Source organism: Cottoperca gobio, chromosome 10 (genome assembly GCF_900634415.1).
Source record: "Cottoperca gobio chromosome 10, fCotGob3.1, whole genome shotgun sequence".
Taxonomy (NCBI): Eukaryota; Metazoa; Chordata; class Actinopteri; order Perciformes; family Bovichtidae; genus Cottoperca; species Cottoperca gobio.
The window spans coordinates 3,984,086-4,002,475 of NC_041364.1; the positions used below are offsets into that span (position 1 = coordinate 3,984,086).

General features: G+C 44.0%; 1 protein-coding gene across 3 annotated transcripts in view; it reads right to left on the minus strand.

Annotated features, from left to right (window-relative positions):
- Positions 1-18,390, minus strand: part of rapgef2b (Rap guanine nucleotide exchange factor 2b) — a 32,011-nt gene that overhangs the window by 13,478 nt on the left and 143 nt on the right. For all 3 annotated transcript variants that reach the window (XM_029442324.1, XM_029442323.1, XM_029442322.1), the window contains exons 2-11: positions 11,532-11,663; positions 6,428-6,605; positions 4,548-4,684; positions 3,516-3,674; positions 2,949-3,101; positions 2,689-2,853; positions 2,375-2,482; positions 2,073-2,276; positions 851-959; positions 411-687 (exon numbers count right to left, since the gene is read on the minus strand). In XM_029442324.1, coding sequence (XP_029298184.1) covers positions 411-687; positions 851-959; positions 2,073-2,276; positions 2,375-2,482; positions 2,689-2,853; positions 2,949-3,101; positions 3,516-3,674; positions 4,548-4,684; positions 6,428-6,605; positions 11,532-11,663 — 1,622 coding nt within the window. The remainder of the gene's footprint in view (positions 1-410; positions 688-850; positions 960-2,072; positions 2,277-2,374; positions 2,483-2,688; positions 2,854-2,948; positions 3,102-3,515; positions 3,675-4,547; positions 4,685-6,427; positions 6,606-11,531; positions 11,664-18,390) is intronic.

Genomic DNA, 18,390 nt, shown 5'->3' on the forward strand with positions numbered 1-18,390 from the left:
GTGTCAGTACCTCCAATACATCTAGTAAAAAAGTAGTAGTTTACATTGTCAACGTCAGGAAACAATAAAACTATTCGAGTAAAGACAAACGATGAGTCACAATCAGCTGGGGACTTGTGGATCAGAGCTTCCTCTCTGTACACAACAGAGGATCTCTCTCTCTCTCTCTCTCTCTCTCTCTCTCTCTCTCAGGCTTTTAGCATCTTTATAAAACAATCACAGACCTGCTGGTTTGGTGAAGGAGCAGCTGTGTGCAGTTTTACTGACGCCATCAAAAAATGATTATGGGGTGCTAAAATGTTAAATCTGCAACGTTTACCTCCATTAAAGCTTTCTCGTGCAGCTTTACAATAAGGTGCACTTGTTTTCTTGATAAAAGTGACCATGCACGTGGTATTAAGTCTTATTACTTGTATGGTTTAGGAGGCAGGATGCTGGTGAGCGTCTTGTCGAAGATCTTCTTCAGCTTGTTGCGTCCTCCCACCGAGTTGGACTTTGCTTTCTTGCTGACCTTCTCCAGGCCTATCACCTGCTCCACGTCCACCGCCAGGTCGGGGATGGAGTAGCGGCTGGCCTTCTTGATGTCTCCGATCTTTGGAAGGTGGGGTGCACCGTTCTTTCTGTCGTGTTCCTCCTCGCCGTCCAAATCATGGTCTTGTTCTGGCCTGGTTAGCAGATCTTTAAAAACTGTACAAAGAGGAGGGAGGAGGACGTCTTAAAACAAAGCAATGTGCACTTGCGACACATGTGTGCACCAGTGTGACTTGATAATGCTGTATGCTAAATGTATTGCTTTGTGTTGTATTGTTCACAATCCTAACAAGGTCTCATGAGCACGATGACACTTTACCTAGAAGATTTGTTTTCACAGTTATGGACAAGTGGGTGTTGTTCTTCAGGATCTCGTTGGCTTTGTTGAGCTGGACATTCTCAAAGTTCTGCCCGTTCACCTCCAAGATCTGCAGAAAGAAGAAGGAAACAGTCCATAAAAGAGACAAATCTGAAGCTATGGCTCCCTGATCCAACGTTGTTGCACGTGGATTCAAAGTGAAATTGGTGCGCTGCCGTATTGCATCTGTGCTGTAAGTGTTGAGCCTTTAATGTTCCAGGTAATGATCTCTGAACTGTATCCAGTGAACAAAGAGGCAATCCTCCGGCATGTTATACATCATGACATTTAGTCCAACGCGTGGTTTTGACATTAATGTGGGTCATGTCATCTTCAAATTGTCTTAACAGCTTGACCTCTGAATGAGGGCCGGATATTTGCATTTTAACACAATATGCTAACCAGCCTTCGCCGCTTCCTTGTTAGTGGAAGAGGAAGTCACCTTTGACTGTAACATAAGTACAGGCCTTCCTCTGCTGCTGCGAGGGCGTCTAGAAGTGACGTAGAAGACCAAACGTCTGGGATCAGCAGCGATTAGTGAGACGATGCGTAGTTTACGACTTAGGGATTTGTTACGTCCCGATGACAAAACAAATGGGACTAATACTAAAGCTCTGAAATGATAGTTCCTGAATGAACGAATGGAAGTGACGCTGTTGAAAAATAGAAGGTGTGCGCAGGGTGAGAGAGTGAAAGCTTCCAAAGACGCCAGCTTCTTCGCTTCCTTTTGGGGAAACAGCTGCAGGGGATGTTTGGAGTCGAGAGGGCTTAATTCGCATCCAGACACTCTCAAGATGGTTTCAAGGATTAAGGGACTTTGCTTAAAGCCCTGAGGACTGCAGAGTGTGAAAATGTTTGAGAAGTCAAGATGCAAGAAGAAGAAAAAAAAGCAAAAGCCTGCAGCTATACTGGCAACTTAAAAAAAAGAAAAACTTTTAATGGTAGTTAGAGGAAAATGTAAAAACAATTTCACAACATAAATGATCAATTCAAGTAGTGGTCCGTGTGACAGAAGTGATTTCTACTCACGATTGTATCCTACAGCCAAAAACATGCAGAACTTAAAGGCTATGTGCAGTTACTGTTTTTCCTCCCTACAGTCCAAGAGGAAATCCCAAGATTACAACAAACTGCAGACGCTTTTACAGCAGAAGCAACGTGTGCTGACTGAACACTTTCTTACCTGATCTCCACGCTTAAGGCCGACATCAGCTGCTTTGCTCACAGGCTCCACGGCATCAATGAAGACGCGGAAACCTTTCTCCTGACCTCCGAGAAGGCTGAAGGCCAGCGGAGAGTCCCTGGACGGCTTGGTGAGCGTCACCAGCCGCGGCTTGGCTTTAGCAGCACACGCTATATTTAACAGTCTGAGGTGCCCACACATTTTCTGGAGAAAGAAAATACGACAGCAGTGTGAAGAAATGGCATACATACACAAAATACATATTTGTTAGCGTGCGAGTAATCCTTGTGTAAGTAACTTACTTCTTTCTCCAGATTGTTTTCAAACTCTTCCAGAAAGTGAGTCATGGCAGCGTCACCCTCAAAGTCATTGAAGTGATTGTTCACCCACAGCAAGACTACACGTGTAACCTGCAGCAATCACAGCATCAGCTCTGGTCAATATACAGTTTCCTGGGTCACTAGTAGTGCATGCATTTACATCCTGACATACAAACGTCTATGGGTTCATGGACAACCTCTGCTTAGTAATTACATATTCAAGTGTGCAGGATACAGTCTCCATCTTCTTTAGATCAGACATTGTTTAATCAGTTCATGTGGATATATTCCTGCACCTTGTCCCTGAGACTGGGGTCATGGAACCACTCCAGGAGCTTCTTGCCCACGACCATGGGGCTGGAGAGGAAGGTCCTGTAGGTCAACAGGAAGTCCTCGATGTAGGTGGGGTCCACCACTGAGTGTTCCTCCACCAGGTGCATGGTGAGACGCTCCGACGTGCCCTGACGTTTAAAAGGATGGGGTTATTTGAGCTGCAACATGATTGGCTTGCAAAGATCTCTGCAAAATGTTTGAGCCCCGAGTGTTGATTTGTCACCTTGATGACGATGTGTCCTTTCCTGGTGCCGGTGCGGTCCAGTTCGCGGTGTTCCTTCACCATAACGATCTCCCCCTCCTCCTCCACCTTCTGCATGTTCTTCTCCACCTGGTTGAGGATGCAGCAGTAGTCCTGCTGGGCTATGCACACAAACTGCAACACGCAGGATAAAACAAGTCTTAGAGCAAATATAACTATCCTTACTGGATCCTCATTAATGGCACACTAATACAATTGATAAAAACTGATTAGAAATACATTTTGCAAATCTATCCCCACTATTAAATTATGAAAAAAGTAGGTACTTCCACTGTTTACTTCTGTATTCCCACTAAACACATGATGCTAATAATGTGATCTTGCTCTTTACATATTATATTTCAAAATGGTTGCTGCTTTCGCCCAAAGCACCTCACAAAGTCATGAATGCAAACATTGTGTGCATACAGTGGATCACAGTGGGGCTTCATGTCATAAGATAAGATTTGCCTTTTCACACTGATGCACATGAAATGGACCTGCTGACCCCGCGACACTGTGCAGGAACATTAACAACCGAGCTCGTACCTGGCAGTCGTCCACTTTGGTCTTCATCACGCCCTTCATGTATTCCTTCTCCATGGTTGGTGACACCCCAAAGCTGTTCCCCATACACAGGATCTCTGTCCGGCCCTCGGGGTACGTCACCTCCACCGAACCGTTCAGGATCACCGACCACGAGTCCAGCTGGAGCCGAAAACAACCGATTACATTAGAAGGTGGACGGAAGATAAGAGACCGAAAACCAAGACGTTGGAAAAGAGAAAGAAAAAAGAATAATAATAACTTTTTAGATCAGTTTAAGTTCAGTCAAGTAATATTCCCAACAGCTGGTGACCCTTAATGAGTCAACGTTATTTATCACAGAGAGCCGTATGCAGTAACTACAAGGGGCCTGCTGAACGAACAGATGCTTTTTTATTCCCCTCAGAGGGATACAGCGAAAGCACAGGCTTGTTAGAGCTGCCCAGAAAAACACAACTAGAATATGCATGAAGCGTGCAATACACTCAAAGTATTGTTACAAGTAATACATGCTTGATTGAAATGTAGACGTTTGTTATTTCTTATCGTTTTGTAAAAAAACAAGTAAGGATGTTTTTAAGAATTCCTAAATAGCTGACATTTCAGAGATTCACATCTTTTTCCCCCCGACAGCAACGCTCTGCTCATTGAACCCTGAATTCTCCATGAACCGGACATTTACTAAAAGTCTTCCAGGAAAGGTCGGCTCTCTGTCGTTCGAGTGCAACACAGAACAAAACAACCAAATTGTCTTCATTGAAGCTCATGTCGTGTCTGGACTAGACGGAGAGAGAATAAGACATGCCTGCTTTACTTGCCTAAGGGATTCCTAGATGAGGCCGATACAGTACGGCTTCTCCACCATTCAGATTTAATAGAGCGGAAAATAACATTAAATGGAAGACGAACGATTCACTGGTGTGAGGGGGTGAGACGAAGGTTCGGTTCCCCGAGAGACTTGCACATATATACATATAATTGAAGGCAAGACAAAGTCACAAGACGGGGCTTATGAGTGCGTGAACATGCACCAACCTCCTCTCCGTCGTTGAGAACGATGGTGCCGGCGCGTTCGACCACAGCGAAAACCATGACGGCGCAGAGTTCCCTCCTCACTGACATGGTCATGTTGGCAAATGCTGGCAGTTGATGCATGAACTCCAGTAATTGCTCTGTGAGAGGGAGAGAGGAGAGACAGCGGAGGAAGTGCAGGAGGTTAGGAAGAAAAAGAGCAAACAGAGTCTCGACACACAGAGGAGAGAAAAGGGACAGGCAGGGCTCTTGGCGAGCCTGCGTTGCTCTCACTGAGCATCAAAATGGATCATCACCACAGTGAAGAGCCAACAAAGGAATCATTAGCTGGAGAACCTAAAACCAAATATCAATCCCATTGATATAATCTTTCAAGGCGAGCCAAGCATAGTTGCTGACACTCAATGACCTCTGTGTGAGTTCAGAGAGTCCATTGCAGACACTGAAACTGAAACAGATAAAGAGTTCTGATCTGATAAAGGATCAGCTCACCAGAAATGACCAAAATATAATAAAACATGGAATCCCTTTGTATAGCTCGCAGCATTGAAAACTTTACATGTAAGGCTGCAAATAAAGTTATTTACATTATCGATTAATCTGCGTATTGTCTCCTTCATCACTCGTTTGGTCACAAAGATATTCAGTTCACTATCATACACAAAGAAAAGCAGCAAATCCTCACATCAAGCGTTTGCCATTTTTGCTGACTCCATGAATCAATTATTAAAATAGCCATTACTCAGGATAATCCACAGATGTCACTGTGAGCAGGTTTGATAGAGACTAATGAAACGTGGCACAGTGAGGTCTGTGGATCACGCAGAGCGACCAAGTTGCTGTTTATTTTTCAAATGTTTTTCATTGTTTTAAGCAGCCTATACTCAATTATTCATCCCCTCCTTTGTACGGGGGTGATGGCAGATACTTGTACAATATGTTGTATTGTTTTTTCGGGTGAATGGCTTTAATATTTGGGGTATTTGACTGTCGCCAAGGAAAATGCTATATATATATATATATATATATATATATATATATATATATATATATATATATATATATATATATATATATATATATATATATATATATATATAATCCAGGGACTATACCCCTCTCTCTCCCCCCCCCCCCCATCTACCAACTCTCCCCCCTCCAGCAGCAGTCTGGCGTTCTGGCTGACCTGTGCTTGGCACGGCAACAGCGTCGTGTGTGAAGCTGCGGAAGCACTGAAAGTTTAATGTGCTGGGAGAGGTGAGGCGAGAGGATGTGCGGAGTGACCTAGAAAAGCCTGCCGGCCGAGGGGGGGGGGTGAGGAGGGGGGAGGGGGGGATCAGCGGAGAACGGCTCTCACTCTCTACATGCAGAGCAACATCCTCCCCCCGTACACATCTGCAGCTCTAAGCTTTGAGAGAGTGTACTTGTTTTTAAATCATCATTGGAGTTGAATCATAGCTTTAAGGGATGTGATACTGCAGGCTTTCAAAATTATTCGAAAGCCTGCGTCGTAAACGAGAGCACGAATGCAAAACAGGCTTCAGACAAAATGTAGATTTTTTTGTGACCGATTTAAATAAGAAGGGAGGGGAGTGGCTTTTATACTGCTCTGAATTCATCCAGAATTGGGACAAGGAGTACTGTCCCAGCTGGGAACAACTCTGCTTTCTACAGACATCTCTGGAAACACACTCTTCTCTAAGGCTTGGCGCTCTCAAGCATGCACAACAAAAAGATTGGATATATATATATATATATATATATATATATATATATATATATATATATATATATATATAAAGTAAACACTGCAAACGTTCTTTACAATGGTGCTATTCGTAAGCTGCATTGAAGCACAAACACAGTTTGCTTTAGGTGCTCACCGATGTCATCGTCGGTTCTGTCCATGGGGTCCTTCTCCAGGCAGTCCCGCACGATGTCCCGGCTCATGAGGGGGTCCGACACTCGCTCGATGTCCTCCTCATCGTCGTCCTCCTCGGAGTCGACGGCGGTCTCCGGCAAGCCGCTCAGGTCCATGTCACCTGGTTCGTTTTCTGTGGCCTAGAAAGAGTAAACAGATGAGAAATGAGTCATCGGAGATTAAAGCTCAGCAAGGTGAGGGGTTTGTTTTTATCCATCCCAACATCAGCAGTTGGAAAGCCACAGTTTTGCCACGTCTTTGAGCGAGACACAGATCCACCTGTCAAAGCTTCAGATCGTCTGCGAAATGCCTGAAAAGCGAATAAAATGATGGTAGCTGCTGACCAAGCCAGTGAACAAACTCACGTTCAACAGCCAAAGTAAAAACTCAGCTTTATAAGGATACAGAGCCTGAGTTTGCATATGCACACACACACAGCTAACATTTACAGTACACACATCCGCTGTGACGCAGTCCATTTCCAACAAAAAGCGAAATAAACAAAGAGCCTCTGTTAAACTGATGTACAAATTTGACCCACTTATTGAAATGGAGTCGAGGTATTCCGTACTACAGTATGAGAACGACAGCCGTCAACACTTCATACCAAACACTCCGCTATGCATAGTAACAAGCTAATTATCTCCCAACTTTCCTCTCCACCCCGCCCTCAGCAAACTCCACTGCCTGCCTCGGAGCCAGATCCTGTTCTTTGAAAGCACAAGATGAAATATGTGCGGAGATGAGGAAAATTAATGGAGATGAGGAGCGAAAGAAATGCGGTTACTTGTGCAGCAGTGGTACTAACAGAGTCCCTCTGCTACCATCAAAGGAAATGCTTCTATAAATGACAGAAGGGCCATATCGCCCGATTCCTGCTCACACGACATGAAACCTTCTCACGGAATAAAGCAAAGCGGTTGGAGAAAAGGAAAACAAAGCATCAGCCCCGCTCCCCTGCCTCAGTGCAAAACACAAACCTTCTTACCTCAATATGCTGCCCGACCTTCTTAACAGAAAGAGAAGAAAAGGTTGCCTTTGCAAACTCCCCGCAAAATCCCAGAGCCAGACGCATCTTCACCTCCCAGACCGCCAGTGTGCTTTTAATTTTTCAAAGCTCAGAGTCCTGGTCTCTCACAGAGACCCAGTGTGATTTCTCCTCAAACACCATGTGCAAAAGGCTCATTAATGTTTCAGGCCAGTGTCTGAGCGGCCATTTGGGCGTCACCGGTGCACACGCCCGGGTGGGCGGAGCCGATGATCTGGTTGTACGGGTGGAGAGTCACAGATTAGGTAAGGAGCAGTTTACAATACAAGCGGTGCGGTATATGTCAAACTAAAATGAATCCATAACAAGTGGATGCACTAAAATAAATGTAGTGTTCAAATGGCTGTGGAAAACACTGACTTTATAGAGCAGAATAATGAAGGACTTCTTACATAAATTTGAACAGTATTCCCTGAGCACCCTTTGTCCTAAAACCACACAGTTGCATATTCATGTCCCATGCTCTACAGATGGACAGAGGACACACGAGACAGGTTCACTTGTTATCTGCAGCAAATATATTAGGAAACAAACTGAAATGAAGACGCTTCTTATCTTCATAAATGTCACCAGGGGGAAAAACACTTGACACGCCGGCCTCGCTGAGAGCAAGCACGCTGTATTTAAACACAGGGTTATTTTATTTGTGCTCGTTTTTCGTGTCATCTATGCATCAAAAATCCATTAATGTGCCGTAAGCATTACAAGTCAGTGGGCAAGTCAGGTGCTGTTAATATTGCAACAGGGTTATTCTTGGATCAATGCTTTCAAAGTCCTTCTGAAGGACCAGTTTCATCATTTATTCAGACTAAACAGTGCGCCATGTTGTGACGGCAGAGATGGTGGTGGTGGTGGGGCAGGGTGGTGGGGCAGTGTGTTGGGGCAGTGTGGTGGTGCAGGGTGGTGGGGCAGGGTGGTGGGGCAGTGTGTTGGGGCAGTGTGTTGGGGCAGGGTGGTGGGGCAGTGTGGTGGGGCAGTGTGTTGGGGCAGTGTGTTGGGGCAGTGTGTTGGGGCAGTGTGTTGGGGCAGGGTGGTGGGGCAGGGTGGTGGTGGGGCAGTGTGTTGGGGCAGTGTGTTGGGGCAGTGTGTTGGGGCAGTGTGGTGGGGAAGGGTGGTCTGGCAGTGTGATGGGGCAATGTGGTGGGGCAGTGTGATGGGGCAGGGTGGTAGGGCAGTGTGGTGGGTCAGGGTGGTGGGGCAGTGTGTTGGGGCAGGGTGGTGGGGCACGGTGTTGGGGCAGTGTGTTGGGGCAGTGTGATGGGGCAGTGTGTTGGGGCAGGGTGGTGGGGCACGGTGTTGGGGCAGTGTGTTGGGGCAGTGTGATGGGGCAGGGTGGTGGTGCAGGGTGGTGGTGCAGGGTGGTGGTGGTGGTGCAGGGTGGTGGTGCAGGGTGTTGGGGCAGGGTGGTGGACCAGGGGTTAAACTATTTAATGCTCCCCATCAACAGTCTGCACCCGTATCTGCGCAGCAAGTCTAAAATGGAAATGTAACACCGGACTTCTTTGTACCATCAACTCCCTGTGTAAAGAATAAGTGCTCCTCTTATCCATCCACCCCCCCAGTGAAGACCACAAACATAAATAAATTCTGACACCTGAAGGGTGCAACTGAAGCTAACGATAACAAAAAGTAACGTTGAACCCCAGGACAGTAAGAGGAGTTTAAATCCTTCCATTTTTAATACGTGTACAATTAATTTTGTGTGCCGAGTGCGAGAAGTCTTAAAGCTTGTGAGTTCAACCCTGAAGACTCGGGCTGATTAAAGTAAAAGACAAACTAACTTTATTTAACAACAACTACTTCATCTTCATTACAGGAGTGGTGCAGCAGTAACCGTGAGCGGTCAGGAGATCATTAAGAGGAGAGGGAAATTAAATCATTTCATATATTTTTTGTTTCAGACGTTCCTGTGAATTACTGAATAATTGGACTTCTTCAGGACTCTTAAAATGCATTAAACAACTTGTGAATAATATATATTTCTAAAAACTAATCATAACTCGAAGACGTATTTATGCAACCAGTGATGAGGTCTTAAGTTAAAAGAAACTGCATGTTTGATCAGAAGCTTTTTCTTGCCACGTTAACTGGTTGAATTGATTTTAAAAATGCTTCTTTAATTCAGTTAAAACCCAAATATATTAACTTCATATTAACTAACATGAAGAGACAAAAGGTTATACAGCAAATCCTCAAATGTGGGATTCTCACACCAGCAAATGTTCTTTTTTCTTGCGTTCAAAAAGACGGTCAAAGCACATTCATTCTCCATCAACTGGCTTCATCATTTCAGCTCCAATTTCGGACTTTAGTTACAAAGAGCGTACGTACTAATCGCATGTGAAGTACATCAGCAGTGAGTTGAGCAGAGGACACAGGTTAAGGCGAGGTGTCTGAGTATATATAGCACTCAGAGACAGAGCAGCCGTTGCTCCAGGTAGATTAAAAGCTGTTAGAGAGTTGGGATCCAGCAAAGGAGGATCCAGCGACTACAGAAAGAAACCAGACAGTGCATTGCACAGAAAGAGAAATCAAGAGAGATCGAGCAGATGGCTGTCAGACCGGGATCACAGACTGGGGACAGTAGAGCCTGTTCAACCTGCCCCAGCCAGCCACAGCATGGCCACACACACACAGACACACACACACACACACACACACACACACATGCTCGTACAGGCCCAACACGCAATTATAGAGCTGTATTCAAACTATTTGATCTAATGCCCCAGCACACACAAACACAAGCTGAGAATAGGTCCAAATAAAACAAAGTGTTTGTGACTGATGCCCCGGAGCACAGTCACAAATAGGCGCACAGCAGGTGACAGTGTTAGGAGCCAATAGGGTGCGCAGTGTGTGCTAAGAGGATTAGTTGCAGGGTTTGGGGCACGTTTGCAGTCACGAGAATTAGTTTTTGTTCTTTTGAGCTGAATCGCGTTTTATTTACCTCTGGGGGGGAGGGGGTAAGTGTTACTTACTTATTACCTCAGTCACACTCGAACCACAAAAACAGACTTAAGTCTAGTGTTGCGCTCTGTCATATTTTAGCTTCTTATCACACAGGATTGTACGTCACATCTCCCTGGGAGTTCTGTACTTCCGCTTTGAGGTGATGAGAGGCAGAGCTGGAGTCAGGATGTGGGCTGGACCACCTGCTCGTCACCACCCGCCTGTCTGCTCGTCTCCCGTTGAGCAGTGAAAGCGTCCTATTAGTGTCTCACAGCCAGTTTGTCTGCCAAGCGTTTAGATTCTTTCCAAAATGTTGGTGTCCTACTTAATGAGACTAACCTGCCGTCCCGGAGGTATATTTCTCATCTCACCAACGTGGAATAATATTAGCCGGGCTTCAGTTCAACCCCCTTACTTATTGTATCCACACAGATTGGGTTTTATATACTCGATAATACGCCAGGTTAGTTTAAACGAGGATGTAAACTAACAAAACCCCAACTGAGTAAAAGTCATTTGTTTTAATAGTTTGACATTTTTAGGAAATGTGTTTTTTTGTTTTGTGGCTGAGAGTTGGATGAGCAGATTGATACCACGCTGTGTCTGTGCACAGTAAATATAAATCTAGAGCCAGCAGCTGGTTAGCTTAGCATTAGCATTAGCAAAAAGGGTGGAAACGGCTGTCCAGAGCTCACAAATGTCCCACGAGCACCGCTACAGCTAACTAATCAACATGTTACATCTTGTTTGTTTTATCCTTACAAAAAGTTTAAAACTACAAACTGATTCCAGTCTTTAAGCTAAACTAAGCTAAGCTAAGCTAAGCTAAGCTAAGCTAAGCTAAGCTAAGCAGCTGTTGATAGTAGCTTCATATTTACTGTCCAAACATGAGTGGTATCAATCTTCTAAACTAATTCCCAGCAAGACAGATGACCTTAGACGACGACCCTAGCTAGTGTGACCTCACATGACCGACCTGCTCGTCCAATTAACAAACTATCACACCCGCTGAACTATCCAGGGGAGTCCGAACTGGGGGTCCAGCGCCAGTGGGGGGCGTCCTTACCTGATAAATGTCTGACAGGCTGCTGCTTCCAGAGTCGCTGGTGATACTACATCCTGAGTGGCTGGAGGAGACGTGGGTCACCTGTGGATGCAAGCCGTCGGCCAGGTGAAGTCTGCTGAAGTCTGCGGGGAGCTGCACGTACACACACACACACACACACACACACACACAACATACACACAGATGGTCAGTATCAGCCAGCTCAGCAGTCACCACTGGTCACTCACGCTAACACTCATGCTGGCTGCCAGCCAACTGAAGACACACTTAGCGGCTCGTTTGTCTGAAGATTTAGAGAAGAAAGTGTCTTTACTACTTGGATATTATTGTGATTTCTTCTTCGTCCTTGTATTTGTTTTCCATTTGATCATTTTGCAGTGGACACAGACTCATTTTGATGAACTGAACAGCGGCTGTTGAAAGATTTGCATGTGATTTATACACAGAAAATACTGCCGCTTTAATTTTAATTAGAAAATACACTCTTATAATAATGAACACTACGGATTATCTTTACCTTCACTCCACAGCTGTGACTTTACCATATTAACTGAACAAAAACATTATAATTAGTCCCACTGCAAGAGCTCAACTTTACACGTAATTCACTATCAAAGAAAAGAAAAATGTTAATTAAATCATCTGACGTCCATAGAATCCGTCAAAAACATTAATTAGCTTTAACATAGGACTGAATAAAGTAGTTTAAAAGCACCTGGTGTCCATTTATCAAAAGTCAAAAAGGAAGTCCAACGTGTGTCAGTGACAAACGGACGGTTCAACCGACACACTGAAAGTGCTTCGACACTTCTGCAGCTCCTGATATCAGCGTTAGCGCTGGAACTTCTTATTATCAACTGAATACACCAACAAGAAGCGCTGCCTACATTCAGGAAACACCCCAATTAAAGCTCGCAACTCATATAACCTAAACCAACACGAGGCAGTAATGGGGGGAACCCCTCGGAGTAGTTTATACTGTATAAAGTAACAGAAAGCCGTAATTAGCCATGTTGTAAACGAGCTAACCCACTTCTCCATGGAGATGACCCTGAGATGGAAAACACATCAGAAGCCCCCTGCTGAGGCTTTACGATGGTTAAAACCAAAACAAGTGTTTGTGGTTTATTTGAAGAACATGCTGTACTGTATTTAGATTTAGATTATTTGAGCGGAAATGACACTTTCCAAGCAAAAATGCCAAACTGCAAATACTTAGCAGTTATTTTAATAATTAAATGGAATATTTGGGGGGATTGGACAGTTAAAAACAGGGCCTATAAGAGCGACTCTCTAACATATTGTAGACGAAGTATTTACAGTTAGAAAAAGTACTCTATTACTCCCTCATCGGGTAATTACATTACACCTATAAGGAGAGTAAATCTCAGTAATTATCCTTCTATAGTCCTTTATTTATATATTATATTACTAGTAATATTATTAGACATTTAACATATTATTTTCACATGTGCACAATATAAAGTGTTTCCGAAAGAAACCCTTCAAATATGACTAGAAAGCCACAAGAGTGAATTATGAATGTAATCAAACTGAACTGGTTCATGGCGTGTATGGATGTGAATATTTAATGGCCGAATGTTTTATTTACCAACATATATTTGATACTGTGCAGGGAGACGCTCTGAGACACTTTTAACTCTGGCAGATCATCAGTATTAAATTCTTTACATCTAAAAGTCAAATGTGGCTGATGTAACTGGGCTGCTTCGTTCATCATGTGATACGAGAGCTAAATCTAAACATCCAGAGACTCAGTCGAACGGTCTTTTTACAAGATGTATGATTTCAGATGTGGATAGTAAACAAGAATTTCATTTATGCATTTTAAATGTTTCTTCCCGATGGCATAAATAAAGGCCAGATGATGGATTTCAGATGTAAAGAAATGAACTTTGCTCCACTGAATCCTGATGTGACCGTCGTGCCGTCAGCTCTTCTTAAGCTGCAAAAGGTAAAATTGTCTCTGAAGAGAAGCAGTCTGGGTGTCAGTGCCATCTGCCTCAAAAAGCACTTTGGGCTCTAAATAACTACACTGCCTCGGATAGTTTTTGGAAAGCAGCCTCCACCGCGGCAGCACTGTGAAGTCTCACTTGGATGACAAACGGAATAGATTGGATAGAAATACATCTTGGGAAGTTCATTTGCAAGTAAATGGGTTTGAGCCGTCAGCTGCTCTTGAGCGTACTCTGAGAAAACGTTACAGCTTCTGAAGCACTCGTCAACTTAATTAAAGAGTTTGGAAAATGGGAGGAAAAGTGTTTTTTTTGCTGGCAGAATTATCACTCAGGAATATTGGAAACTAGCTTCGACTAAAAGACTTCTTTAATATTCATGATCTGCCCTTTGAGACGGAGCCATGGTAAAAATTGAAGAGCTTGGAGGTGTTGTGGCACTGAATGCATTCGGCAGAAGGTGCGACAAGACCTTTTCCGAGTGGGTTGTGAGGGGAAAATGACAAAACAAGACATATCTACTCACAACTTTATGTGTCATTGACAAGAGACTGAGACAGTGCAGCTCCTGTGGCACTGAGGTGTGATGTGACTACACTGTGTCAAAGATTGCCATCACGTTTAATTATCTGGCTGGCTGCACTAACCAAAATGGTGGACCGGAGGGCCCAGTCAGTCGCTAACACCCCTCAGGCTGCAATTTCCCATCCCCTCATCTGAACGCCTCCAGCTGACTTCCATGTTATTATTACTGGCTGGGCATTATTGTGTTAGTGTGACAAATCTCTTTGTCTGTTTGTAACTGCAGTGATAAAGCCTCATCACATTTTCCTTGTGATGACTTGTGGGAGCAAAAGAGATTACGGTGCAGTCTCTCGTGTAACTTCATAAGCAGAGCTACGACTATAAACCATTTATATTTATTACCGGCCATCAGGTCGGAAGATTGTTGTGGCTTTGAGGCTTTAACTTTATTGGGAGCAATAACAAAAGTATAGAATATCACCAGCCTTATCCTTTACGAATATAGGAAAGTATTGTAGATAAAAACAAACCTTCACGTCAGATAAATACCTCAATTATTAACATATTCTTAACAATGAGAGGAAGTGCACACAGCGTAAATTAATTGAATATTCTAATTATTGAGAGTACAAGATGGAGAGTTTGTCAATATGTGGTCTATATGTCAATAATAATATCCCCACTGGTTTCCACAACCAGCTAGAAAAGGTCCCACCTCCTCCCCACGCACCCCCCATAAACAACAAGCCACACCCCCCAGAAAGAGGGAGAGATAAAGGGAGGGCAGGAAAGAGGGATAAAGGGAAAGGATAATAAACACTTAATCCTTTCTCTACACTCATTTAGGTCATCTGTCTGTCGGCCAATAAGCCGGGGTCCATTCACTCTATAAGCATGCATGCCGTTGACCTCTTCGGCCCAACGGCATGCAGGAGACTCGGCAAAGATGGATGCCAGCACAATAATAAAGACACGCATTTAGTTTTCCCAATCAGTGGCACGACAACACAGCAACACATGTAAAGTGCGTCATTAACCCCATAGGCCAGCAAAGACTGTACAAGCATGCTATTGTTTAGATCTATTACTGATACGCTCACAATCGCCCGGAGCACACAATTGTGATCGTCCTCCTACCTTACAGGAGCCTCTCTGCGCCTCTCTGCGCCGCTTTGCTCCGAATTCAGTGCTCTCTCGCGGACAAATGAAGTGATCTCTGCAGAACCGCCAGCCGAAAATACGTACAATCAGCTGTCACAGGAGGATTAGGCATTGCTCTAATGCTCGAGCCACAACACTCAGCTCTGCCTACATGTGAGCAGATGTGGCACTCCTTAAATTACACTGAAGACCTAATGACCTAGATTGCTGGGTGGAAGCCCTGGGTGGCTCTCCATCTCTTCACCGCCTTTATATGCTGGGGGTGAATCTGTGCTACTGCACTCGATGTCCAATATTGGAAATGCAAAGGGGAACAAAGCATTAAGGGGTCTTAAAAACACCCTCATAGTTCTACTGAAGGGAGTAATATTTAAACTGTTGGTTTAATGGGTTTAAATTATGGATCAAAACACAACAAAAAAAAAAGTTGTGTGTCTGATTTCAAGCAGCTGAAAAGTGCCCAAAGCCGCGCTGTTCCTTTCAACATTTCACATGTGGTTTTAACTTTGGCTAATTGTTAAAAGAAAATGGAGAGCTGCTAATGTTGGAAGGCTAAGAGACAGCAAGCACATCCCAGAGTTTCCCCTGACCATGGTGGCAGCTTCTCGCTTTCCTGAGCCTCGGGGATCAAGAGATTAAAACCCTTTCGACAGGGTGTCTGATTAAATGGGCCTGATATGCTCTCTGGGCTTTCCCCACCACCAGTCAGTACCACACAAGCCAGCAGTTAGACAAGAGGTGAAGGTTACCCACGATGAGGAATACAGGCCACTATATCGCTATTATGATAATTGTTGTTCCAGATGTCAAATGTTGTAACAAGTATGCTACTCCTGCCGAACCAATGTCAGTGGAGGTGAAACAAATCTCCAAAAAGTTTTCATATTACTGCCAGTTGTTAACAAGACTATGGGTGACAAACGTGCAAGTAAACGAAGACACAGGTATTATATTAGTGGTACAGAGAGGAGTGTATTCACCCCTGTTACACTTTCCATGTGATTTATTATCAAAGCTCAGCAAAGACATTATTTCAATAAAATGTTCAAAGATAAGACAGCATTCATGGCCAAGCAATCACCGAAAGATAAAGCCATAAACCTTCATAAAAACCTAATAAATCGACTTGAATTGTGCTATGATGGTGTAAGTCAACGTGTGCTTTGTTGCAGTAAAGATAAAATGCAGCTTTACGAATGGAAATCGCAGGTCTCCAGAGGAAAGATAGGCAAAAGGGGGAATTAAACATGTGGCAGCCAATGGTCATGCGCCTACTATGGTGATGCCATTACTGTAATACGATCTGGTGGCTCTTATTGACTCTACCCAGGGTGGGTTTCCTGCTGGGCTAAATTAATATTTACACAAGCCTCCATTTGTATGCTAAAAATATAGGATAACTAAAATCTAATGAAGGGCCAGGCAGAGAAGATAAAGAAAGAAAAGTCAGACAGAAGAAGAGAACGTGTAAATCTAGAGATGTTCCCCGTGAAAACACAAGAGACATGTTTACTCCTTGCAGAATATGTGGCTGACTTCTGTAGCAGTTCTATTTAATTGCCATTCTTGTTAATGGCTTGTGTGCTTGTTTTGTCTTGAGGTGCATGTGTAAGGGGCTTTCGTCACATTTTGGCTGTAGAACCTCTTATATTCTTTTAAAATATAGTATATTACTCAAATGACAGAGCAACTTTAAGACTGTAGATTATTACAGTCATACTATATGAGCAAGAGATGTTAATAGTGCTGATGACAAAGTATGTTGAGCATCACTCCTGCATGTAGTCTGTAAAACCTCGTAACTTCCCAGAGGAAACATTACTATCCACGCTGCAGAGCTGCCTTTGGCTACATATGGCACATAAAAAACATAATGATGTTATAAAATACATTACATTTAAAAAAAATAAAAGTAAAATGTTGTGTAAATATGCATTTATATAGTTTGAGATGTTTTAGAAATCCATCTGATGCATGAAAGCCTCTCAGAAACAGATCACTGGTGTCCTACCAGACCTCCCAGAAGAAAAGCTGCACAGACTGTGAGGAAAGAGGATGAGATATGCCATCAACAATGACTATTATAGGAATATTAAGCTGATTTTCGTTTGGCATCTGTGCTCAGCGATCCATGAAGCGTCCATCAGTGTGATTTACAGCCCTGTCTCTGGTGTGTCTGTGTGTGTGTGTGTGTGTGTGTGTGTGTGTGTGTGTGTGTGTGTGTGTGTGTGTGTGTGTGTGTGTGGTCGCGACGTGTGAGTGATGCCAGCGGCGCTGACAGCCGATCAATCCGTTCACCATTCAAGTTCAGATCAGCTCAGGCCTCCGACTGTCTGCTGGAGCTGCCGGCTGCTTCCAGCACCACGGACAGCGCCACCAGCTGCAGCGCTAAATAAACCAGATGGTCAAACTAGTACTTCAGCTGGTGAGGCTAAAACACACATAATATACCCCAAAATATCAACTGTATAGACTTCCTGCTTTAAAGCAGCACATTCTGCATCACGTAATGTGCTGCCAGGGCTGCAGCTCCTATAGGTTAAGAGGTGGGGTAACTGAATTTAGGGCAGCTTCATCTCTGCACACATGACACATGACATCACCTCTCTGATATATTGCTTATACAGAAGTCTCTCAAATGGAAAAGACACCTGGCGTGATAAATTTCATGGGCTCATCTTAGGGACCCTACAATCAAATAGTGTCATCTCCTTGCGTCGTAAAACATAACGAGGGCACAGACGTCGGTCGTTAAACACACACACATGTGCACCTGCTGGATGTGTGTGTGCGCCTTTAACCAAAGGAAAAATCATTATTATGTACATGCATCGACAAGTAGCCTACAATGCACGTTAGAGTGGTTATTAGCCACCCATTGACCTGGTTGTTATATTTGCTTTCACTTCTAATAACACAAATATGCGTGACCTATTATTTTACGAGAATGAACTACGCCTATAAGATCAATAGAGTCCTTAAAATGCACGCGACTGTGTGCGTGTGTCTGCGCGCGTGAGTGACAGCAAGCACATGGCGGCCGTTTCTAGTTCAACACACTGACACACATCGGGGGCTCGGCAGGGCAAGAATCAGCCTCTGTTCGGGTTTCTGTCGCGTCCTTGGCCTGCCCTGCGTTCATTCATCTTGTGGAGGCTCGATAGAAATCCGATGCACATCCATTATACGGCCGGTAA